At 37.7% G+C, this 25900-nt stretch overlaps 1 protein-coding gene across 4 annotated transcripts in view; it reads left to right on the top strand.

The window, feature by feature from the left end:
- SESTD1 (SEC14 and spectrin domains 1) overlaps positions 1–25900 on the top strand; it is a 144449-nt gene that overhangs the window by 35216 nt on the left and 83333 nt on the right. For 2 of the 4 annotated variants that reach the window (XM_010859749.1, XM_010859747.1), the window contains exons 2-3: positions 15799–15890; positions 20267–20375. In XM_010859749.1, coding sequence (XP_010858051.1) covers positions 15836–15890; positions 20267–20375 — 164 coding nt within the window. In that variant the 5' untranslated portion in view covers positions 15799–15835. Of the gene's footprint in view, positions 1–1374; positions 3938–6019; positions 9997–15798; positions 15891–20266; positions 20376–25900 lie in introns of those variants that run through there. The other 2 variants (XM_010859748.1, XM_010859746.1) reach the window with 2 other exon arrangements.

The following is a 25900-nucleotide window of genomic DNA, read 5'->3' on the forward strand; positions in this document are numbered from 1 at the left end:
CCTTAAAGAACTCTAAGGTTTTTATTTATTTAGAAATTACCTCATTAATTTCTTTTTTAATCTTTATTGTTTCCATCCTTGTGTTTTGCTTTAGTTTATTGTTCTTGTTGAATGAGGAATTTATTTTTATTACTGTGAATGTTTATTTTAAATGTAATAGGTTTTCCTTTTTTCAGTGAATTAAATGTATCATTTTTTAGAAAATTATAATTTTGGTTTGTATTTTGCTGTGTCAATCAAAAGTTTTAATAGTAGACAATTAAAAATTTTTAGAGTGGAATGACCTTTTGTTTTTCAATTCTGTTAGTAATGTTTGATTTTATTAGACTTGTGATCTGCCATTGCATTATTTCTTCCTCATTTCTTTGAGAAGAGTATATGATTCCCTCCCTCTCTTTTTTTGGTCATTATTCAGATCCACCTGAGAATGAGTTTATTATCAAGGTATAAAGTTTGATGGGCTTTCCTGGTGGCTCACTGGTAAAGAATCTACCTGCCAATGCAGGAGACATGGGTTCCATCCCTGGGTTAGGAAGATCCCGTGGAGAAGAAAATGGTAACCCACTCCAGTATTCTTGGCTTGGGAAATCCCAGGGACAGAGGAGCCTGCAGGGCTACAGTCCAAGGAGTTGCAAAGAGTCGGAAATGACTTAGCAACTAAACACCACCAATAACAAAGTGTAATATATAAGATTTATCTTTTTATGTTATGTCAGTTGTTTGTATTCTCAGCTAAACTCATGAGCGTTAGTTTTACATATTACTCAAGTTATTTTTCTGAGTTTTACTGCATTACTTGTAGTTTTTGCATTTGAAGGTGGTTGCTGTGGTATTTGATGCATAAGCATTCTTAATTTTATATTTTAATTGTATAATACGGCTGCTAACATTAGATGGTTTTTTTGGTCATGTTTCAGCTGCCTTTTTGATTTGAATTCTTCAGTATCAGGATTACTACTTTTGCTTTTTTTTTCTCTTTCTTTTTTACTCTATTTTTTGATATGCCGTGGCCTCTCTTTAATTTTTAGTCTTTTTGATTTACTTTGTTTCAGGTTATCTTTTTTTTTTTAATTGACGTATGCTGCTGCTAAGTCACTTCAGTCGTGTCCGACTCTGTGCAACCCCATAGACGGCAGCCCACCAGGCTCCTGTCCCTGGGATTCTCCAGGCAAGAACACTGGAGTGGGTTGCCATTTCCTTCTCCAATGCATGAAAGTGAAAAGTGAAAGTGAAGTCACTCAGTCGTGTCCGACTCTTAGCGACCCCATGGACTGCAGCCTACCAGACTCCTCCGTCCATGGGATTTTCCAGGCAAAAGTACTGGAGTGGGTTGCCATTGCCTTCTCCGTTAATTGAGGTATAGTTGATGTATAATATTATGTAAATTTTAGATGTAGAACAGTGCTTCACAATTTTTAAAGGTTATATTCCATTTATGGTTGTTAAAAAATAATGGTCTAGTCTTTGTGCTATACAATATATCCTTGTAGCTTATTTTGTACATAATAGTTTGTACCTTTTAATCCTCCACCTTTATTTTACCCCACCTTTCTTAGGTTATCTCTTGCATAAAGCATTAGTTCCTTTTTAGGAGCTGTATTAAAAAATGATTTTCTGTTAGTGATTGTTGAATTCGATCTCAGTTTTGTCATTGTGTGTTATGTACTCCCGTATGCATTGAGCCTGGCATGGGGTCACGAAGACTCATGCGCCACTGAGTGCGTTTCACGGGCATTGTTGTATTTTCTTTGTGATGTGCTTTTACTGGGGGCTGTCCCCCACCACCATCGCGGTTAGCCATTCGTTTAGCTGCCAATATGCTTTACTTGCATTTCCGTTTTAAAAATGTCTTTGGACATTTTGGATTTTTTGTTTTTGTTATAGAAGCTACTTGTGTGCTTACTCCTTTTAAAAACATCCTCTTTCTTGTTTTCATGTTTAACTTTCTACTGTCCTTTATTTTAGTTTTTAATGGTGTGCTTTGATCCTTACCTTATTGCTGTTTCAATAATCAATGAGTTTATTCTGTGCTTTTCTTTTTTTCTCTTCTCCCATGTTTTTAGTTGAACTATACCTAGTTTGCCTTTAAACCTAACCGCAGATTTGTTTTTGCACTTAGGTTTACAGTTAAATTTGTTAAGTCCTCACTATCATCTTTGGCTGCAGTTTCCCAGTCACCTACTGGTTAGATCTATCTCAATTTTTAGTAGATTTTTACAGAAGAGCTTGTGAACACAATTTCCCTGTTCTTACATATTTAAAGTTGTTTTTCTGTAGCCTTGACACTGGAAGGACAGCTCGGTTCACACTTTGTTTCCTTGCTTACAAATGTGGTCTTGTTCTTTATGTCGTTTTTTTAAGAAATCTGATCCCAGTCTTAATTTTCTTGCACTTACAAGTCATTCGATCCTTTTGTTTGAAATTCCTGGTTTTATTTCCCTTTTATTTTTACAGTCTGAATAGTTTCATTGTGACTGTTGTCTTGGAGTTCCCTGTAGCAGGTCAGTCTTCTGCCTACTGGATTCTTTTATTATGTCTTGTTGGGCCTTTTGTTTCTGAGACACTTTCATTTGGATTATAGGTTTAAATATTCTAATGTTTTGTTTTTCTTCTATTGGTACTCAAGTTACACATAATTATATCTTCTTTGTCTATCTTTCATTTCAAAAGCTTTCTGTTTTTTACTGCATCATGTCATTTTCATTCTCTTCTTTTACTGTTTTCTTCAATGCCTTTTATAGGTTTTATTTGTATTTATTCTTGAGCACCTTGTGATTTGATCTTCAATTCTGATAGAATTTTATCTTCTTCACCTTTTTTTTCATTTCTGTTAGCTTTTGTTCATTCTGTTTTTCAGCTTTAAATTTGTGATCCAAAGTGGGTTTTTTTGTTGTTGTTGTATATCAAATTCGTGTTTAAGGAGATATAGTTGAGCCTGGAATGTTTATTAACGTTTTTTGCTTTTTACTGATTTGGAGAGGTATTTTTCATCAGCATAATTGTTCTGATTTAATTTTGTAGTAGTTTTATATAGATAATGATTGCTCATGGTTCTGCATTTCTGTAAGCAAGGCTGATGTCTTAGGGACTTACGAGAATCCTACTTTAAGAATACTCCCTCTGTTACTGTTGCAAAGCGCGCTTTTTTCCCTCTGTCTTTATTTCCTCTTGTAGGGGAAAGGATTGTCCGTCCCTCAGTTTGCCTTGGTGTTCGGTTGATGGGTATCAAGGGAGATTCCTGGGAGTGGGGAGGCTCTTAGGAGGGAGTTCAGGAGGGTGATTGTCTTAGTTTTAGTCCCTGTAATTTTAAGGATTGAAGCCATTGTATTGAATGTAAGCTAAAAAGGGATTTATTGAGAGAATTCTGGGATTTCGCCTTATACAGAATGGCAGCTGGGCCCTCTTGAGGTATGAAGCCAGGGTGAGTGGTGAAGCCACCTGCTTAAGGTCACACAGCTAATAAGGAGCAGAGTTAGGATTTGACCCCAGCTCAGTCTGACTGTAGTTCTTCCTCATGATACCCTGCTGCCTCTGCTTGTTTTCAGGGCTTCCAGACACACAGTGCAGAAGTCATTAAAAATGGGAAGTGGCTGCTTTGTTGCCTCCTTACCTAACTTTGTATTAGAAGTAGCGGCCAGTTCAAGAAAGCCCTTTTAAACTTACATCTTTTTTCTGTAAAGTAAATAATTGATATAGCTTCTCACTTTAAAAAAATTAATTTTGTATGTTGTGTGTCCCAACAGAAAAATAGTATTCTTTCTAATTGCTGTTGCCATCATCTCCCTTCCAGAATATAGTATTCGTTGATGGCAGACATGATATTGTTTCAATTATTAGAAATACTTGCTGTCAAAAGCTTCTTCTTTGGCTATCCAGAGGAGTCTGAAGTTTCTTCTGTGGTTGTTTTGTGGGTTCTACAGATCAGATGATCTGCCAGGTAAGATGTGGGTGCCAAGTCAGGAGCCATTTAAATATAGCAAGAAAGAACTAGGAACTGTGAAGTATTTTATAGATGTTAAAGGGAGAAGGTAAGGTGGAGGAGGGGCTGATGATGAATGCTGTGATTAAAGTGGAGATGCAACTTCCGAAAATGAAAAAGTGTTCATGTTAAATAGTAACTTTTCCCAAGTGTTGAAAATAGATAATGAAAACTCACTTGGACTATAAATGTAGTAAAGTTAAACAAGCCATTTCTAAAAGCCAAAATTAAGAGTTGGCTCAGCATAAAGAAGGCTTTATAAAATGTCTCTCTTCATTCATGATCCCGATGGGCCAGGCCCCAAGATGTTTCAGTAAAGGTCCCTGAACTATGTAATTTAATATTCTCTACAGAGCAAATGCATGCTCTGTTCATAGTGCTTTGTCAGGTAAAATTATTAAGCTTGTTTTTCCCTTGCTGCTTCTCCTCCTTCCTAATTATTTTGCCCAGTTACACCTAAATGAGAAAGCTGGCAGGACTGTAAGAAGGGAGTTTATTCAACGAATATTTATTGTGCGTTGGTCATGTGCCATGCTTTGTCCTGGGCAAACAAGTAGACACATTCAAACGGCTGAGCTAGCTAATACCTACTTTAGATTTTAGAAGTAAGTTTTTTTGGCTCTGTTGACTGTATAGGTAAAACAAGTTGTTATTAAATTTGAAATATGCTCTTATGTGTTAATATGTTATACGCAAAACCTTTGGACTCTCATTCTTTTCTGAGTCAAACAATATGGTAGTTAATTGAGTCTCCACCAAGAGCTCTTCCTGTCTTCTGACCAGCCATTCTGTTCATCCATCACAGCAAATGCCTATTGTGGACATAAATTTTGCTTTTCTTAATAATTTTAATTACTTATAAAAGAGTATGATACAGTGAGAGGGAGACTTCTGAAAAAATGCCTCCAGTCACAAAGTGAGACAAATGTATAGGGACAGGAATTAAGTCTGCAGTTCCAACGCAGTGGTGAAAGTAGGCATTCTGCCTGCCTGCCGTCTTCTTTTTATCTTCTGGTTATTGCATGTGTCAGAATTGGTCTCTTCCTCCTCAGCAGTCTTAGCTGGAGACCAAATACTCAGATCTTTCTACATGAAGAACTTTAGGATATGATGGTGAATATGTGAAAATTTTTTAAAATTATGGGTAGCCTGTTTCCTGTCTCTTGACTTTGAAATAAGGAAAATATTGCTGAATGTAAAAAAAGTTGTTAAAGATTGTGTCTTCCTCTTTTACAGTATTGGTATGTTTAAAGACTTAGTTTTCTTAATTGTATCTTGGACATTTTCAAAGATGCAAGAGCAGAGAGAGTAGTAAAATGAACCACTGTTTACCCGTTATCTGTTGACTGTCAACAGTTGTCAATATGACCAATCCTACTCCATGCATATCCCCCTCCCCATCATTTATGCAGATCCCAGACATACTGTGTTTGTAAATGTTAAAGTGTCATCAATAAAAGATAAGGCACTGTTTTTAATAGACATAAATTTACTGTCATTACATCTAAAAAAAATGAGCAGTTCTATTTGAGAGATGCTGAAGGCCCTCCTTACTCATACCATAATATAGGTCACTGTGTTAAGCAAGAGCGTGAGAAGTAACGGCACTTAGGCCTTGGATGCAGCGTTAGGTTTAAATGCCAGTTTTGCTGCTTTTTAACTGCATGAGCTTGGGCTGGTTAAGCTCTCTTCATCTCACTTAGCCTCAGTTTCCTTAGCTGTTAAATGGAAATAACAGTAATCCTAGTCTCAGAGTTGTGAGTTACAAATGAAGCAGTGAAGGTGAAGTGACTCGAATATTGTTTTACTATTATATATAGAACATTTTCAATAATACTAGTCATTGTTATTTTATTTGGAGATATAAGGAAATGTACCTTATCTACCTAGGCTTCCCAGGTGGCTCAGTGGTAAAGAATCTGCCTGCCAGTGAAGGAGACGCAGGAGTTAATGGTATCAGTCCCTGGGTTGGGAAGATCCCCTGGGGTAGTAAGTGGCAACCCACTCCAGTATTTTTGCCTGTAGAGTCCCATGGACAGAGGAACCTGGCAGTCTGCAGTCCATGGGGTTGCAGAGAGTTGGACACGACAGAGCGTGCATAAGGAAATATACAGATAACTAATTTCACATTCCACCTTTCAAGTGTAGGTGATGTTTTAAGGTGATTTGCATTCATTGATCCTCTAAGCCTCTGATTTTTATGGGATGCTGAAAAGTGTTAGTATTATTTTAATTCAGAGGCATATTTTACACTTTTCTCAAAAGCAGATGGTTTTAGGACATATGATACTGTTGAAAGGAATACGTATTTAATCTTTACTCAAATCTTGGATGTTTTTATGTATATTTGTATGAAAGCTTTGAGATGCCCTAAGAGACCATTTTTTATTTTTAAAATTTTGTTCATTTATTTATTTTGGTTACACTATATCTCCATTGTTTTCTGTAGTCGCAGTGAACAGGTGCTGCTCTTCATCGCAGTGCTCAGGCTTCTCGTTGCTGCGGCTTCTCGTGTTGCAGAGCACAGGCTTTAGGCGCACGGGCTTCAATACTTGCAGCATGTGGCTCAGTAGCGGTGGCTTGTGGGCTGGTGAGCACAGGCTCAGTCGTGGCACAGGGACTTAGTTGCTTCGTAGTATGAGGGATCCTCCCGGACCAGGGACTGAACCTATGTTCCCTGCACTGGCAGGTGGATTCTTACCACGGCGCCACCAGGGAAGTCCAAGAGACCAGTGTTTATAAATCTCCCCGTAGCTTAAAAATAAAAAGCAGATCTAAATGCCCTTTTGTAGTGCCAATTTCCTTAAAGTGATAGTTTGGGCAACTGTAAAGTAAAAATGGTATCAGTATTATTGCTTACACTCTCATTTCTCCCCTCTATTTAATCCATTTAATCTTTTCTTATTTTACACCATCCAGAATGTACAATGTTGAAAGAAATTTGTCTTTGTAGCTGAAGTTCTTTCATAGCAGGGTATTCTAATTATAGTAAAAGTTGGGGATAAATTGTTCAGCATAAACAGTTCAGTTCATAGATTTTCTGGAACAAATGCTTACGTATTTTTAGTTTTTATTTTTTGATACTTGAAGTGCACATCACTTTCATTCAGATTTTCCTGATTTATAAAATGTTCAATTCTGGTTTTTTAATCATTTTTTTATAGCTTTATTAAAATAAAATTTATGGTCATAAAATTCACCCATTCGAAGGCTGCAATTCAGTGATTCTGTAACACATTTTTTGACTAGGGGATTTTTGCAGAAACTAATGCCTGTGGCTGGTGATTTGTTATGAAAGTGAATATTGAAATGTCTGTGGTCAATAACGTTGGGGTAACAAAAGATGTAGTAATACATCTCTGATCAATAATATGTTAAAAGAGTTATAGAGTCATCACTGCAATTTGATTTCACATTTCCGTCACCCCAAGAAAGAATCCTTGTGCCCATCACCAGTCATTCCCCATACCTAACCCAGATCCAGGCAACCATTAATTTGCTTTGTGTCTGTGCATTTGCCTGTTTTGGATATTTCATATAAATGGAATCATACAATTTGTGACCTTTTGTGTCTGGCTTCTTTCACTTAGCATAATTTTTTTTCACATAATGTTTTATGGTTCATCCATGTTGTATCATGTATCTATATTTCAGTCCTTTTTTAATTGCTTAGTAATGTTCTGTTGTATGGATGTGCCTTATTTTGTTTATTCATTCAGAATTGATGGACATTTGAGTTGTTTTCATGTCTTTAGTGTTATGAATAATACTGCTGTGAATGTTTGTGAGTAAGTTTTTGTGGGGACATTTATTTTAAGAAATTATTCACATATGTAGAAATAATGGTTCTCTGTTAATTCATGTATTTTTAATTTTGATTTTATTATGTGACAGTATAGAGGAGAGAAGCCCTGTGCAGGGTTTTAGGAGTCTGGGTTTCATGTTATTACTCAATGTGCTGTTCAGTGTTAGAACAGTGAATCTATGTTTATAGATCTCAGTTTCTGCTCTAGATTGAATTTTTGTATCCTTCCCCAAATTCATATGTTGAAAACTAATCGCCAGTGCGATAGTATTTGGGTAGGCCTGGAAAATCCCATGGACGGTGGAGCCTGATTGGCTGCAGTCCATGGGGTTGCTAAGAGTCGGACACGACTGAGCGACTTCACTTCACTTTACTTTTTAGAAGGTGATTAGTACACTTCTAAGGGAAACCCCGGGGAGCTCCCTTGCCCTCCTACCAAGTAAGGACGTAGAGGATGGCCCCCCAAGAACCAGGAAGGGGCCCTCATCAGACACTGGATCTATCTGTGCTTTGATCTTGGACTTCTCAGACTCTAGAACCATGGGAGATAAATTTATTTATAAGCACCCACGTTAGGGTATTTTTGTTTTAGCAGCCTGAATGAAACTGTGAAAAATAAATTTCTGTTGTTTATAAGCCATTCAATCTATGATATTTCTGTTATAACAGCCCGCGTGTACTAAGACAGTTTCCTTATCAGTAAGGTGAAAAAGTTGAAGTAGATGCCCTCTATGGTTCTAATCACTGGTTCTGAATCTATTTTTAGTTTTTGTCTGACCTTGGGCAAATTACTTAATTTCTCTGTGCCTCAGTCTCATCAGAAAAAATGGGGATATTAATGTAATTATGGCTTCCCTGGTGGCTCAGACGGTAAAGAATCTACCTGCAATGCATATAATTATGTTGTTTTGAGGGGGAAATTATGTTCTTGCAACTTGAAAAAAATGCCAAGATGTGTTAAGCTACTTGGAATATGTTTGTTCCCGTTTTAGTATGTTGTACCAAGAAGGCCTCAGTGGGAATGCTTTGGCTGTGGCCTCTGTGGAGAATCAGTGGTAGAAAGCTAAACAGTAGCTGGTGGAGGAAGGAAAATTGAGCTGTTAATAATAGATGCCATTGAGTGCTTACCATTCTAGAGTATACTAAACACTGCACGTGTATTAGCTCACCGAATCCTGGGTCTGATGAGTTAGATTCAGTGACTATGCCCATGAAAGAAAAGTTAAGGAATTGTCCAAACCACCTAGCTAGTAAGTGGCTCCTCCTAGTCACACCCTTGCCCTGGGGCATGATGTTTATCACTGCACCAGACCGCCTTTCTGAGAGAACACCTCCCAGGGACAGAGTCCCACGGCAGAAAGGTGTTCAGTGGGGGAGGACTCTGCTTGGGAAAGATACCTAGTATTGCTAGCAGGCCTTCTGAGGGAAAAAGAGGTGCTCATCTTGTACGTAGTTTTCCATATGTCTTGAGTTACTTGGCTGCATGTATAACTGTGATGTGACTGTTTAGTTACTGAACAAGTTAAGGGATTTGCAGTATGGTCAGTATTGTTTTTGTGTTTCTGGCTCAAAAATACATTGTTATGTTTTTTTTTTAATGGACTTTTTGTCTGATGGAAAATAACTTTCACATGTTCCACTGGCTTCTTTCTACTTGGGTAATGCCATAATAATTTCCATTTTGTGAATAGTTTTCCATATCTTTAGTTAACTTAGGTTTTTTAAACTTTTGTTTTGTACTATTACACATTTTTAACTTTTTTCCAGTGTGCTGTTTGATGTACCAAATATTTTCATTATATAAACAAAAATTAGGAACCGGATGATACTTTTATTCAGTCTGTTAGACAATTATATGTCTGAATTAGATTTAAAAGCCTGAGATTATCTCAATGAAAAGTATGTATGTCTTTGCTGAGTATAGAGTAGGAACACTTCTTTCTAGGATAAAGGTCAGTAGACAACAGATTTAATGATGACCCAGAGAAATTTTGAGATAAAGAGAGGATGGGATCTAGAAATATGATTATGAGTTTGTTATCACGTGCTTCCCCTGATGATTGAGACAGACCTGTTCCGCAGCAGGTGGACTCGGTGGGCACATCCATTGCCCTGGGGAAGGAAGTGGTGCAGGCTTCTTGGAGCTCAGTGTGATACTCAGATGCAAAAGCTGTGCATGAAGAGAGTTCACTTCAGAGAGCTCTCGTATCAGGTAAAGACTCTCTAGCCATGGGGTACTCTAGAGCTGGGGATGCCAGAAATGTCTTTACTGGAATTCCATCAGCCTCATTCACTTCTCTAAAGTAGTATTCCTTTTGCTGCCCTGGTTTTGGCGAGGAAGGATTTACTTATAAATTAACACAGATAGGAAAAGCCAAAAATTTGAAAAAGTCATACAATAAAGGACCTTCTGAAGCTGAACCTTCAAAAAATGAAGGTTTGCAGTTGCTAAGGACTTGGTAGACTAGCTCAAGAGGTGAGGAAGTCCTTAAAGAACTGAGTTCCCTTTTGCTTTTGAACATACGCATGTCTGGCTCCTGAGGAGAAGGGGCAGCAAGGGTGATGATGTAGAGGTACTTGCTTGTATTGTTTTTGAAAAGGGTTTTTAAGTGGCAGAATATCATTACCATTAGCTTTAAATTTTTTGACATTTAAATGCAGTGTAGGACTTCTCATGTCCCATTGGACCTTTTCTGTAGAATTTTCTTGTCTTTTAAAGTAGGTTATGTTTTCATGGAAAACTTGGAACTTTTTCTGTTTCCTTCATCCCTTTCTTCTTTTCTCCCTCCCTCATGGAATAAACTCGGTCCTGACCCATCTGTAAAAATGGTGTCAAACGAGGATACTTCAGGTTTCAATTTTATTTAGAAGAATTACTGTTTTGGATAGATCTGTACTGTTGTGAAAGTTAAGCATTTTATCATTTTCATTTGAAGTCTATCCCAAAAGCTTGGTTTTCTTTCAGAATTGTCAATGTTATTGTAAACCCAGATTAATAATCATACATTGGCACCTACAGTAACAAAAATGACACACGTTTTTAACTGTTGATCTGCTTTATTGATATATTTTTGTAAAGTTGAGTGATGCTTCCTTCTGCCTAATTTTACATATGGATATGTGGGCGATGTGCCCAGCTGGGCAATACTTAGTACTTCTGTGTGTGCTTACTTGTCTTCATCTAAGGTTGCTGTTGCTCTGTAACACTAGTTGAAAGTATTTGTAATCTGAATTTAAGGACAACTGTAGTATTTCTTCTGGAAATAGAAGGCGAAGGGAGCGAGCCTGCATTCTGATTTTGCTCATTGCCATTATGTGTCTACATGATGTAGACTCATTAGAGATGATTTAGTTAGCCTTCGGCTATCCTAATGGGTTTTCACTGGTTGTTAAAAATGCTCTTCGAAGAATAACTAAATTTTCCAAATAAACTGGTTGATTTATACTCATTGAAAGAGGAGTTCCAGTGCACCCATTCATATCATCAGTTACAATCTCTTATGAAGTGTAGTTTGCCCAGTCTTGATTAAAAGGCCTGAAATGTTCTTTGACTGCTGCTTAACACATCCTCTGCTGCCCTCTAACGGCTGCCCATTGGTAGAACCCATCGTGGTCCCCCTTAGCATCATAGACCTGCCTTTCTCCAGCATCTGGTGATTATGTAGCTGCTGGATCCCTGGGAAACTGTCCCAGTAGAAGAAGCTGAAGGAGCTGCTTTGAAGAAAAAGTGTGCACATGTGATCTGTGATCACACCACGAGGTGTGGATGGTCAGGTAGCTGTGATGATGTTAGGACTCCTAGGGTGTGTGTCTCACTTTACTGTTAGTCACATACGTTTGTTCATTTGCTTGTTGATTCATCCATTCATCAATGAAATATATTACTAATGCCAAGGATATCCAGAGCATCTTGGCTTGATTCACTCTACTGCTGCTGCTAAGTCACTTCAGTCATGTCCGACTCTGTGTGACCCTATAGACGGCAGCCCACCAGGCCCCACCGTCCCTGGGATTCTCCAGGCAAGAACACTGGAGTGGGTTGCCATTTCCTCCTCCAGTGCATGAAAGTGAAAAGTGAAAGGGAAGTCGCTCAGTCATGCCCGACTCTTAGCGACCCCATGGACTGCAGCCTACCAGGCTCCTCCGCCCATGGGATTTTCCAGGCAAGAGTACTGGAGTGGGGTGCCATTGCCTTCTCCATGATTCACTCTAGTAGATGCTTATTGTAGATTTGTTAAATGAGTGAATGAGTGAATAAATAAATATGAAAATAAATAGGACAAGTCTCTCCTTTGGGGAGGCAAAATATCACTTTAACTACTTAGTTGCCCCAGCTTTCCTTTTTTTTTTTTTTACCTCTTCAAGATCTTGAGAAAGATGTTCAAACTAGAAGACAGATACAAATTTCCATTGAAACCTAGTCTCTTTATATTTTTCAGAATTTCTCAGAATTCATAATTTCTAACTGTAGACAGGCTGTTTTCAGATAGGATTTATTTTGCACTCAGGAATGAGAATTTACTTTGATATTTCTTGCTTTTGGTTGGTGGCAACATGCAGTCATGGTTGCACATTTTCCTATGTATTCACCACTCTCCAAGGCATCTCACCTGCTATGAACTGGCTTTCTGCTTCCTTTATGAATAATAAATTGTGACTTAATTTATCCAGATTGTTTTAAATACCATATATGAAATATGACATGTTTGTGTTAAGCACTTTGTGAATTGTTAAATTTTTTGCTATTTTTTTTAGCCTGCTTCACTTGGCAAGTTTTTTTTAAAAACTTACTTTCCTTGCTACTTTCCATTAACTCATATCAGGTATATGCCTGTCATTGACTTCATTCCTTGTTACAGAAATATTTCACTCAGATATGTTTAGGTTCACTAAGTTTCTAATGAAAAATCAGTGATCTGGATCTACCCACTGGAGAAAAGTAGGAGCAGATACTCCATATTTAACACTTAACTGTGGTGATAGCAGTGGACAGTGATATTTTGCAGGATTTTCTCTTTATTTTGTTTTGTGTTGCATTAATAACCTGAACAATCTTTTTGGCCAACCCAATACGTTAACTATTTTATGAACTATATATAAGATAACTACAGATAGGCAGATTTAGTTTTTTTGTTTGTTTGTTTCTGATGACTGTGCTAAGGACTTGAAAAATCTTAAATGACTTCTGTAAAATTAAATTTAATTGGAACTAGTAGTACAGTAATCATGACTTTTCATTACCCACCTCTTTTATGATAACAATGAAAGATTGATGGAAAGGAGACTCTAGAAGGGAGGAATATATAAAAAGTAAACATTACAGCTTTCATCTCTTTGACTGCTTCACATTTTATTCATCAGTTTGATCTTGGCCCACACATCCAAAACCTACATTTCTCATTACTTTAGATTACCTTTTCATCACTTTCAAGATGTTCTTTAGAGAAAAAGGCTGTTGGATTAAACGAAAATCAGTATTTTGCCATGCTGAGATGGTTTTGTGAAGTCATGGAAAGTGTAGATACTGCATCTATGTCTCAGGAGAGTGATGAAATGTACTATTGCTTCTGGATATTACAGTTTTCCAAGATAAATCTATACCAGAGATTGAACCATCTCCCTTTTGTGCTTTAAGTATGTGGAGAACACAGTGGTGCAAAATTTTGCACTTACTGGCATAAAATTGATAACCTGACTTGCAAAGCTCACATAACACAGATTTACTCAAAGGGTCACCTTCAGCTATTATTTCTTATGCTTTAAGAATTCCAGATATTCTTTTTTTCTTGGGTACTGATTAATTGATATTTTAAAGCTTTATGTATTTATCTCTGGCTGTGCTGCATCTTCGTTGCTGCATGTGGGCTTTCGCTAGTTGGGGTGAGTGGGGCCATTCTCTAGTTGTTGCAGGCGGCTTCCCGGCGCAGTGGTTTCTCTTGTTGCGGAAAATGGGCTTTAGGCACGTGGGCTCAGTAGTTGTGGCTCATAGGCTCTAGAGTGCTGGCTCATGAGCTGTGGTGCACGGGCTTAGTTGTCCCACAGCATGTGGGATCTTCCTGGACCGAGGACTGAACCCGTGTCCCCTTCATTGACAGGCAGATTCTTTACCACTGAGCCACCAGGGAAGCCCTGATTTGTTGAGCTTTAGTGTGACAAGGCTTAAAACGTCAGTGTTCATTCAGAATAGATAACAGCAGATTGTTGGGGGGGAACCCACAAAGAGCAATCGGTGGCATTGAGTGATTGCATATATGACCTACCAGACTGTAAGCTGCAGTTTTGCTTCCTGTACCGGTCAAGTTTCTCCATTGACTCAAAGAGAAGTCTGCTTTGATAACTTAAGCAGAAATGGATTTATTAGGAGAATGCTGTATAACTCACAGAATTTATGAGGCTCAGAAAAGTAGGAAGGACCCAAAGGTAGTTGAGAAGTTGTCTGTGCTTATCCCATAGGGAAAGTCTGGTTAGGAAGCCAGTTCTGTTGATACTTCTGTGACAAAAGTTGCTCCTGTAACTTCATTACTCCCTCATGTTTGAAATTCCTTTGTGAGGGCATCCCACTGACAGCCTCAATCAGCAGTTCTCTTTTTTCTAGGTTTCAGGGTGTCTGTGTGTTCAAAATTATTTTTTAAATAATTTTTAGTACGTCTTAATAATGGCCTTTCACTGCATTGACATGTGCACTGATGATACAAAAGCTAGACTCCATCTTGTTCACTTGGCCAAATGTCACTGGATATTTTCAGGCCTGTTTTATTGGTAAGGTGATGATGTGATATGAGAACAGTGTTACTGGAACCAGATTCCCAGGGTGTGAGTCCTAACATCTCCACTTAACTAGGTTTCAGATGTTGGGCCACATTTAACTTCTCTTAACTCCAGTTTACTTTTCTGTAAAATGGGATTAATAATAGTAGTTACCTTACAGAAATGTGAGGAGTAATCAAGTTAATACAAGTGAATTAGAACAGTGTATGCCTTGTAATAACCACTTGCTAAATGTTAGCATTCATAATCATTATTATCCAATGTTCACATCTGATCTTTGACAAGCTGGTCACAAGAGAAAGGAGCTTAGACATGAGCCTGAGCTGTCTGGTTCTTGTAGAGCTGAAGAAAAGCCTCATCAGATCAAGATACTGATCTAGAAACATGAACTGCTACTATTTTAGGTTAAAAATGTAAAACATGAACTTTTCCCTCATTCTTCCTACTATTTGTATGTTACCCTGGGCTGATGTAGAACAAAAATGAATGGCCAAATTGCAAACAAATATTCAAGGATAAAACTTGAAGAGAACATATCATGTTACTTTGACAACATGTTTTCTTTTGTAGGCAGGTGCCAATAGTAGTGACTTTTTTTTTTTAGTTGTATATGCAAAAGCTGTAAAATACTATTTCTTTTCAAAAGACTACATTTTTTTCAGGGCAAGGCTGTGAATTGAATTTTTAGCTTTAGCTGAAAGCACAGAGCTTGAAATGGAATAGGTTTATAGCAAGTATTTGTTAAATAAGTAATGTTTTGGTTTTCCAGTACTTATAAAAGTTACATTTACACAATATTATAGTCTTTTAAGTGTGCAGTAACATGTCCAGAAAAACAATGTATGTGCCTTAATTAAAAATATTTTATTGCTGAAAACGGCTAACCATCATCTGAGCCTTCAGTGAACTGTAATCTTTTTGCAGTGATAACATCAAAGATCACTGATCACAGACCACCATTATAAATTAGTAATAGTGAGAAATAATAGTAATGGTGAGAAAATTTAGTAATAGTGAGAAACTTTGAAATGTTGCAGGAATTGCCAAAATGTGACACAGCAGTCAGGAAATAAGCAAATCTTGTGGAAAAATGGCATCAATAGACTTGCTTAATTACAGGGTTACCACAAGCATTCAATTTGTAAAAAAATACAATAAAGTGAAACATAATAAAAATGTATGCCTGTATATATTTCATAGAGTAATTATTGCTATGCAGTTGACATTTAACTTTCTGTGTTTTCAGAGAGGAAAATTTATTGGAGGAAGTTTACTGGAGTAAAATGGAGGCCTCAGTGATATTACCCATTCTGAAGAAAAAACTAGCTTTCCTTTCAGGTATGTTTCTTCTTAAAATTGGAAGTGTTTGATGTATAAACTTGCTTAATCTTGTTTCTTTGATAATGCAAAACTCCACTTCCTTTTTCTAGGAGAGTTGTGTTTTAAAGGTATTTCTGAGATACCTGTTACTCAGAATGGACAGCGCTGCAAGCCAGCTCTGTCACTTTTGGTGCTTGGCAGGCCAGTTTTTATTCTCTTCTTTAATTTGATTAAAATGACCTCTATAAGGCAGATATCATGATGTCTCACTTCTCATATGAAAAATGAAATAATTAATACAGGCTGAGAATAATTGACTAGCCAGCATCTGACTTACCGTTTCTGAAATACAGAGTAATTCATTTTTGTGATATCCTCTGTCCTAGCTTTTATCTTCCATCTTTCTAGGAAGAAGAGTTATGAAATATGTTACATGGTTTTCTCTTTTCACTACTTGAACTTGGTTTATACAGGCTTGAGTTTACCTTCAGTTATTAACCCAAAGGCTGCATCAACAAAGAAGAGACAGAGAAGCTTTGAGATGTTTTACTAGTGTGAAGGCAGTGGTAACACTGGGTGTAGCAACTTCATGGAATTTTGGATCATTGAGTAAATTTGCACATGCTGTAGAATAGGTACTGTGGCCCACCTGTTGAAGATTAGTTAAATTATTTTATTTTGTTTTTTCTGTCTTATTCTCTTTAGGTTCTATCAGAATTGTCTTGATATTGAGACTACGATGTCCTTTTTCAATGTATATTGTATCTCTGTGATTGGCATGTTTTTCTAGTGTACATTATTTGGATCACACATCGTTTGGATTCTGTTGATGTCTAGCAAGCTTGAGGGGACAACATGGCTATGGCAGCCATGATCAGTGCTCACCAACATCTAGTCCTCTTCTTTCTGGGCACACGGAAGACTGTCCCTCCAAGATCCCTGCAGTCACACACAGCCACATGAAAACTTCCAGCCAGTGAAATGAGAGCAGACATGCTATATTTGTCACTTTCAGCCTGAAGCCATGAAAAACCTCTACACAACGCTAAGATTCTCTCTTCATCCAAGAACATGGAGGTCTTACATGGACTTCACAGACAAAAAGATTAAAGTGGTCTGAATTGCTGAGTCATCATGTGGATGACAGCTGCCTTGAAAAGTTGCCCAGTACCACAGAGGATTCATACAAATTTTTGTGTGCCAAGTAACTGGAAAAAAAAAAAAAATAAAGGACAAAGATACTGAATTTCATTAGTAATATTGCTTCTCTAATATGTGTTTCTTTTTTAAAAAAATAAACTTCCTCCCTTATCAGTTGACACTTAGATGTTTTCTACATTTTTTTTAATGATATTAATGGTGTTGTAGGAAGCATTCTTAACAGTTTGTGAGTTTTGTGCAAGTTCAGCAGTATAAATTCCTCCAAGTGGAAGTATTAAAGAGAATTTACATTTAAATTTGTGTTATATCTAGTCAGATTGCCCTTTAAGAATATTGTTTCAATTGTTATTTCTTTTCTCCCATTAGTGTATGAAAATAGAATAGACCCACAGACGTAAAAATAGACCCACAGATTTAAAAAATAAACTTGCAGTTACCAAAAGAGAAAGGGGAGGGAGAAGTTTGAAATTTGGAATTAACAGATACACACTACTATGTATGAAATACATAAAGACAAGCTCCTACTGTGTGGCCCAGGGAACTATATTCAATATTTTAAAATAACCGTACTCTTGCCTGGAAAATCCCATGGACGGAGGAGCCTGGTGGGCTGCAGTCCATGGGGTCGCTAGGAGTCCGACACGACTGAGCAACTTCACTTTCACTTTTCACTTTCACTTTTCACTTTCATGCATTGGAGAAGGAAATGGCAACCCACTCCAGTGTTTTGCCTGGAGAATCCCAAGGACGGCAGAGCCTGGTGGGCTGCCGTCCATGGAGTCGCACAGAGTCGGACACGACTAAAGCGACTTCACTTTCACTTTTCACTTTCATGCATTGGAGAAGGAAATGGCAACCCACTCCAGTGTTCTTGCCTGGAGAATCCCAGGGATGGGGGAGCCTGGTGGGCTGCCGTCTATGGGGTCTCACAGAGTCGGACACAACTGAAGCGACTTAGCAGCAGCATACGGGAAAATAATCTGAAAGAGGATAGATCTATATGTATACAACTAAATCACTTGGCTGTGTTTCTAAAACACTGTACATCAACTATATTTAAATTAAAAAAATGCTTATTTGCCCATACTGTTGCAAAAAAAAAAAATCTTTGTCAGTGATATTTTTGCATTCTTATTACACTTGTCTCTGCAGCATTTGACCCTGGTTACCATACCCAACTTGCAAGGATTTTTCTTCTTGGCATCTGTCTTCTTTTGTATTTACACTGGTGATTATTTTATTGTCCCTTAGTGAAAGCTGAGGGCATAAGGTTAAATGTAGTGCTAAATGTTAGACCTATCGTCTGCAGGCAATTTCACAGTGGTTTAAAGTGCTGCACTTCAGATATGAACCTTTTTGCAGATTTGGTTTAATGCAGGGATAAAGCTTAGCGGTTTTTGAGGAGCAGATGAAACTTCTGAACCCAGTCCCTCTTTCCTGACTTTCTCTGCTGCTGCTAAGTCACTTCAGTCGTGTCCAACTCTGCGACCCCATAAACGGCAGCCCGCTAGGCTCCCCCATCCCTGGGATTCTCCAAGCAAGAACACTGGAGTGGGTTGCCATTTCCTTCTCCAATGCATGAAAGTGAAAAGTGAAAGTGAAGTCGCTCAGTCGTGTCTGACTCTTAGCGATCCTGTGGACTGCAGCCTACCAGGCTCCTCCGTCCATGGGATTTTCCAGGCCAGAGTACTGGAGTGGGGTGCCATTGCTACTGACTGTTAATTATTTCAGTCAGTAATATTCAAGCTTTTTGAATAATAGACAAAAACTTTTCAAACCAACAAAGTCCTTCAGGGAATACAGTTTGAAAACTATGGGTGCAGTTCTTTTAAAAAAAAAAAAAAGAAAAGAAAAAAACTAAACAACATATTCTAAACAAAAAACATTTGCACTAAGGCACTATTGATTATCTATTAAGTTAACCATTTGAAATTGCTGTTTATTGAGATTAAACAAATATTAAACCAAATTAAACAAATTAAATTGAGATTAAACAAATATTAAAACAAATACTTGAATATCAGTAATTTATATGGTTAACCTGATAAAAGATCATTTATGTTTTGTACTTCGTCAGTTGTATCCATGTTATTCATAGGATGGAGAAGGAAATGGCAGCCCACTCCAGTATTCCTGCTGGAGAATTCCATGGTCAGAGGAGCCTGGCAGACCAGAGCCCACGGGGTCTCAAAGACATGCAAAGACACGGGGTCAGACATGACTGAGCTACTAACACTACACTTTATTCCTAGGAACCATTTTTTTTTAATTTTTTTTATTTCACTTCTTTCAGTTTTTAGTGAAAGAGATCATATGAAATTGTTTCCTTTAGTATTTACTGGCTTTTACATTTCTAAAATTGTCATAAATGTCAGTTGGGTTAAAAGATGGACTTCAGTGTGAAAACCAGTCATGTGGGGAGCTTTGAAAGAAGCTATGTGTATATAAAGTACTAGTTATGTTTTCATGTTTATGGAAATCAATGAGGACGTGAACGTCCATGAAATGCACATACACTCCACTTCCTGGCTTTCAGGCTTCTGTAAGCAGGTCCCGTACATTCTTCTCAGCTGGACAGCATTTTCCCTTTATTGCCTCATGAACAGAGAATCCTATATGACCTTTGTGAGTTACCTCAGATCATTCCTTGTCACAGAATGCTCTTTTGGCTAGGTTTATAAATTCTATACATTTTTCTTAAGTTTTTTAACTTTTCTATGTACCTTTATACATTTATTATGGCTCTTATGTTCTCCAATTTCTAAATCCCTATTTATAATATTTTATATTTTGTACAGCACAGCCCAGCAAGCTGTCATATTTCATACTATTATTTCTTATGACTTAAAGTTTTTCTTCCTAGATTGATTAGAAATTTATTTTGTTTTACTTGTAAATGCTTACTGTGCTGGGCACACAATAGGTGTTTGATGAATTGATTACAATCAGGAGTACACTGAATGGAAGAAATTAAACAAAATGGTAATTGCTATGTTTAGGTGAAGACTTCACGGGTGAATTTTTTTTCCTCTTATTTTTTTTGTAAATTTTGTACAATTTTACTGCACTACTATAAGCATTTATAACATATAAAATAAACAGCCATTATATAGTTTTTTACTTATGTCTTAACCTTGAAATTGTTTTTGTAACTTTGAACTCAAGTATATATTATTCATTTAGTGCTTCAGTATCTCTTACATGTTAAATTTACATATTTTTTTCTTTAATAGGAGGAAAGGACAGACGAAGTGGCCTCATTCTGACAATTCCATTATGCCTAGAACAGACAAATATGGATGAGCTGAGTGTCACCTTAGACTACCTACTCAGCATTCCAAGGTGACTCTAAAGGTGTCTTTTCTTAAAATTCAGTATGTTTTCATTTACTTACTAATGATTCCTGCCATTGTTAAACTGTAGTTTGTTGTCTTATTTGCTTTTATTATCAGTGAAATTATAGTCAAAACACGAGAATCAATACTATATAATGCCATAGCAGATGAAATAAAGACATTTTATATTCCTGGTGCACTGAATGATAACAGATTTCTAAAATGTATGTGCTGTTACCTTTTAAGGAATACAAGATTGAGCATCTGTCTATATACCATGTAATTTGAGAAAACTTAGAGAAGTGAATCTTGTATTTAGGAAGCCATTTATATATAACTGAGCCTCTGGTGGCTCAGACAGTAGAGTCTGCCTGCAGTGCAGGAGAGCTGAGTTTGATCCCTGTGTCGGGAAGATCCTCTGGAGAAGGAAATTGCAACCCACTCCAGTATTCTTACCTGGAGAATCCCATGGACATGGGGTTGCAAAGTGTCAGACACGACTCACTTTCTTTAGATATAACTATATAGATATAAATATATCTGTGTTTTTTAATATATTGGATGAAGGCTGTTTGGAGTTTAAAATGTTTTTTTAAAAATGCAAAAATGTTTATATTTTAATCCAAAGAGGTTGGATTTTTAATTTTTATATTTCTTGGGTGAAGACAAACCTTAACCCTTTGTATATGCTTGAGCCTACCCGTCACTACAGCAGCAACAGACACACCCCTCCCCAGCTTCCCTTCCCACATGTGATATTTGGGGGCTGAAGTCGGACTGCACATTAGACTCATCTGGAGATTTTTTTCAAAATTTTTATGCCTGAGCATCCACCTCCAGAGAGTCTGATCCAGTTGTTCCTGGGAATCCTGCTTATCAGAAAAAAAAATTCTTTTAAGTTTCCCAGACAATTTTTATATGCAGTCAGAGTTGCAAACCATTGCAGTAATGAGGCCAGATTTTTTATGTGTGTTTGTAGAATGTAGAGGTGGTAAAAGGAACAAAGTTATCTCTTAAATAATGCTGGTAAGCTTCAGATGCATTTTAAACATTGTAGTCAGAGCAGACAATTCTTTATATCTTTTTCCTGTACTTGAATTATTGACATAATAAATTATTTAATTTTAAACCACTTTGCAGAATACAAAGTTAAAATTGTATTTTAGAACAGCTGACTTTAATCCCATCTGCTTCCAATATTGGTCTATAATGTAATGATTCTATTGCTGAATGTTTTTTCAGTATTAGAGGAACAGAGGTCTCCACGTAAAAACTTTCAATTTTTTTGTTTTTGCTTTCTGGAAAGGAAAGTTATCAGACCTCACAATGGATTAGTACTAAATAACCTTGCTAATTCTCTGAGCTGCTGACTGCTAATTTATATTATTCTTCATTAGATTGTGAACTGCTTTTTAGGTAAACAACACTGGTTAAACATATAACTGGCAAATTATCAAAAAAAAAAAAATTCATGGTTTCATAGGTGGTTAAAAGTGCTGAGGGAACTTAGAGACCATCTGAACCAACTGCCTTATTTTTCCACTTGAGGGGATTGAGACTCAGAAGTTAGTTACTTGCCCAGGATTACACAGTCAGTTAGCAGTAGAGCTGGGGTTAGAATCCGCAGTTCCTGACAGCAAGCCAGAGATCTTCATACTTCAAATGAATAGAATACAGTGTAGTTTCATCTTACCTGAGGTGAGGTTCTAAAGTATAGAATGTAATGCAAAAATTACTGATAGTCAAAATCACCCTTGAAAAATGCCTAAGGAAGAATTAGAGACTTAGATGAACTGTTATTTTGTGAATATGCTAGGTTTTCTTCCAGCATTAGAACATGTCATGGAGACTAAGTTCCAGAAGACACAGTTGGCTTGTGGTTAGGTCTGTGATAAGAATGTGCATGCTGGTATATACTAGGATCACACTCAGCCTCCCAGGATGCTCATACTATACGAGGCACTGGGTAACTGAGGCTAAGGGACCAGCGGTTTCACTCATGTCTCCTGTCTGTTCACTCTGGGTGTGCAAACAAGAAGTACAGTAGAGGGCAAAATAGCCTACACTATTTAAACATTCTCTTTCTCTCTTTCATTCTTGTATAGGTATGGTGGCTCAGCGGTCAAGAATCCACCTGCCAGTGCAAGACACCCAGGTGTGATCGCTGGGTCGAGAAGATCCTCTGGAGAAGGAAATAGCAACCCATCCCAGTATTCTTGCCTGGGAAATCCCATAGACAGAGGAGCCTGGCAGCCTACTATTCATGGGGTCACATAGAGTCGGACATGACTTTGAAACTAAACAACAATACATATAATACTGTGCATGCTGAGGCCCTTTAGTTGTGTCCAACTCTTTGTGACCCTATAGATCGTAGCCTGCCAGGCTTCTCTGTCCATGTGATTCTCCAGGCAAGAATATTGGAATGGGTTGCCCTGTCCTCCTCCAGGGCATCTTTCTGACCCAGGGATCAAACCCGTGTCTCTTAGTCTCTTGAATTGGCAGATGGGTTCTTTACCACTAGCTCTACCTGAGAAGCCCGTGTATAATACTATTGCAGTGTAAATTATGAATCAGTTTCTGCATACATACACATACATACACCTGCCAGCTAACAGAGAAAATATAAGTTGAAATAAGGTGAAAGAATTCAATTTAGCAAGACAAAATAGAGATCTGGATACTTTATTTTTGATAATTGTTCTAAATTTTGACCTTCTCAAGTATTTGCAAATGGCTCTGAATTTTTAGCCTTCTGCTTTTCTGGACCAACCTCCTATAACTTTGGCTTTTAAAAACATAGTTGGCAACTTTAATCAGTACTTGCTATTTCATTAGTGAGCTCAAGTGTTTTTGAGGTCTTCTTTGCAAGCCTGAAGAATAATTTATTAGGTGTAATCCTAAAAAGTGGTTTTTCTCCTTCAGAATGCCTACTATTCAAAACTACTTTTAAGTTGTGTTATGAGAAGTTTCAAATATACAGAAAAGTTGAAGGAACTGTGCAGTAAACATCATTACGCCCATCACTCAGAAGCCTGCACCCTGTGTTGTGATACTTTATCACGTGTCTATGTGTTGATCCATCCCTCTTTCCATCCCAGAACTGTTTTTAAGTTTACCCTATCAGATCAGGCTCAGCCTCGGGCTAGAAGGGTTTTCCTTTTTTTAGTATATCTGCATTTTTATGTGTGTGACTTGCTTGTTTCTCCAAGCCCATGCTGTTAAAGTTTAGCTCCTTTCCATTGCTGATGTCTCCGGACAGCTTCAGCAATGTAACTAGCTAATGTGGCATCTTCTTTGTAGGAGATGTCCAAAAGGAGTCTGTCTTTGCAGTGAAAATGTTAGCATTTTGAATATTACTAAAAGTTATTTAAAAATGGAAAGGAACTATTCAGTTTCTTATCTATGAAAGTTAAAGTCGCTCAGTTGTGTCCAACTCCTTGTGACCCCATGACTATACAGTCCATGGAATTCTCTAGGCCAGAATACTGGAGTGGGTAACCTTTCCCTTCTCCAGGGGATCTTCCCAAGCCAGGGACTGAACCCAGGTTTCCTGCATTGCAGGTGGATTCTTTACCAGCTGAGCCACAAAGGAAGCCCTTATTCATATTTTATGCCTATTTTAACGACCAGGGGCAGGGTGTGATACCTGCCTATTTCAAATGGGTAACCCAGCACCACTGAAAATGAGAACATTTCCTTATTCTTTGTCACACACAGTTTGGCCCTAAAAGCTTGTTTTTTTGTTCCAGACTCTTGATCAGAGGGGCTGAGAAGAAAGGAGAGGTTCAGGTTCATCATTGACTTCCCAGGTGGTGCAGTGATAAAGAATCCACCTGCCAGTGTAGGAGACACAGGAGATGTGGATTGATCCCTGGGTTGGGAAGATCCCCTGGAGGAGGCCGTGGCAACCTACTCTAGTGTTCTTGCCTGGAAAATTCCATGGATAGAGGAGCCTGTCAGGCTTCAGTCCACAGGCTTGCAAAGAGTTGAACACAACCTAGCAACTGAGCACACTGTCATGACCTGAATATAAGTTTATGTTCAGGTCTTTGTGAAGTTCAAGACTAACTATTACTGCCCCATTTTCTAGAAAGGATTTTTAATGAAAAATAATATAGACTGAAACCGTTGGACCAACCTGAGTGCTAAGTTTTAGGAGAGGTAAATGGAGTTTTTCATTTGTTTTTCCAGCAATTGCTGTACATTTTAAAAATAAACAACATGATCAGAAATTGAATCCATGATTCAGAAAGCATAATCAAATTCAAGATTCCCTTACGGAGGTAGAGACATGACATATAAATTAATTTGCAAATCTTTTCATTAAAAAAGTAAATACTGAGATTAGCTTTATCTTATTTTTTTTTAATTTTATTTTATTTTTAAACTTTACAATATTGTATTAGTTTTGCCAAATATCAAAATGAATCTGCCACAGGTATACCTGTGTTCCCCATCCTGAACCCTCCTCCCTCCTCCCTCCCCATACCCTCCCTCTGGATCGTCCCAGTGCACCAGCCCCAAGCATCCAGTATCGTGTATCGAACCTGGACTGGTGACTCGTTTCATGCATGATATTATACATGTTTCAATGCCATTCTCCAAATCTCCCCACCCTCTCCCTCTCCCACAGAGTCCATAAGACTGATCTATACATCAGTGTCTCTTTTGCTGTCTTGTACACAGGGTTATTGTTACCATCTTTCTAAATTCCATATATATGCGTTAGTATACTGTATTGGTGTTTTTCTTTCTGGCTTACTTCACTCTGTATAATAGGTTCCAGTTTCATCCACCTCATTAGAACTGATTCAAATGTTTTCTTTTTAATGGCTGAGTAATACTCCATTGTGTATATGCACCACAGCTTTCTTATCCATTCATCTGCTGATGGGCATCTAGGTTGCTTCCATGTCCTGGCTATTATAAACAGTGCTGCGATGAACACTGGGGTACACGTGTCTCTTTCCCTTCTGGTTTCCTTAGTGTGTATGCCCAGCAGTGGGAGTGCTGGATCATAAGGCAGTTCTATTTCCAGTTTTTTAAGGAATCTCCACACTGTTCTCCATAGTGGCTGTACTAGTTTGCATTCCCACCAACAGTGTAAGAGTGTTCCCTTTTCTCCACACCCTCTCCACCATTTATTGCTTGTAGACTTTTGGATCGCAGCCATTCTGACTGGCGTGAAATGGTACCTCATAGTGGTTTTGATTTGCATTTCTCTTATAATGAGTGATGTTGAGCATCTTTTCATGTGTTTGTTAGCCATCTGTATGTCTTCTTTGGAGAAATGTCTATTTAGTTCTTTGGCCCATTTTTTGATTGGGTCATTTATTTTTCTGGAGTTGAGCTGTAGGAGTTGCTTGTATATTTTTGAGATTAGTTGTTTGTCAGTTGCTTCATTTGCTATTATTTTCTGCCATTCTGAAGGCTGCCTTTTCACCTTGCTAATAGTTTCCTTTGTTGTGCAGAAGCTTTTAAGTTTAATTAGGTCCCATTTGTTTATTTTTGCTTTTATTTCCAATATTC

Source organism: Bison bison, unplaced genomic scaffold, assembly GCF_000754665.1.
Source record: "Bison bison bison isolate TAMUID 2011002044 unplaced genomic scaffold, Bison_UMD1.0 scf7180017864460, whole genome shotgun sequence".
Classification (NCBI taxonomy): domain Eukaryota; kingdom Metazoa; phylum Chordata; class Mammalia; order Artiodactyla; family Bovidae; genus Bison; species Bison bison.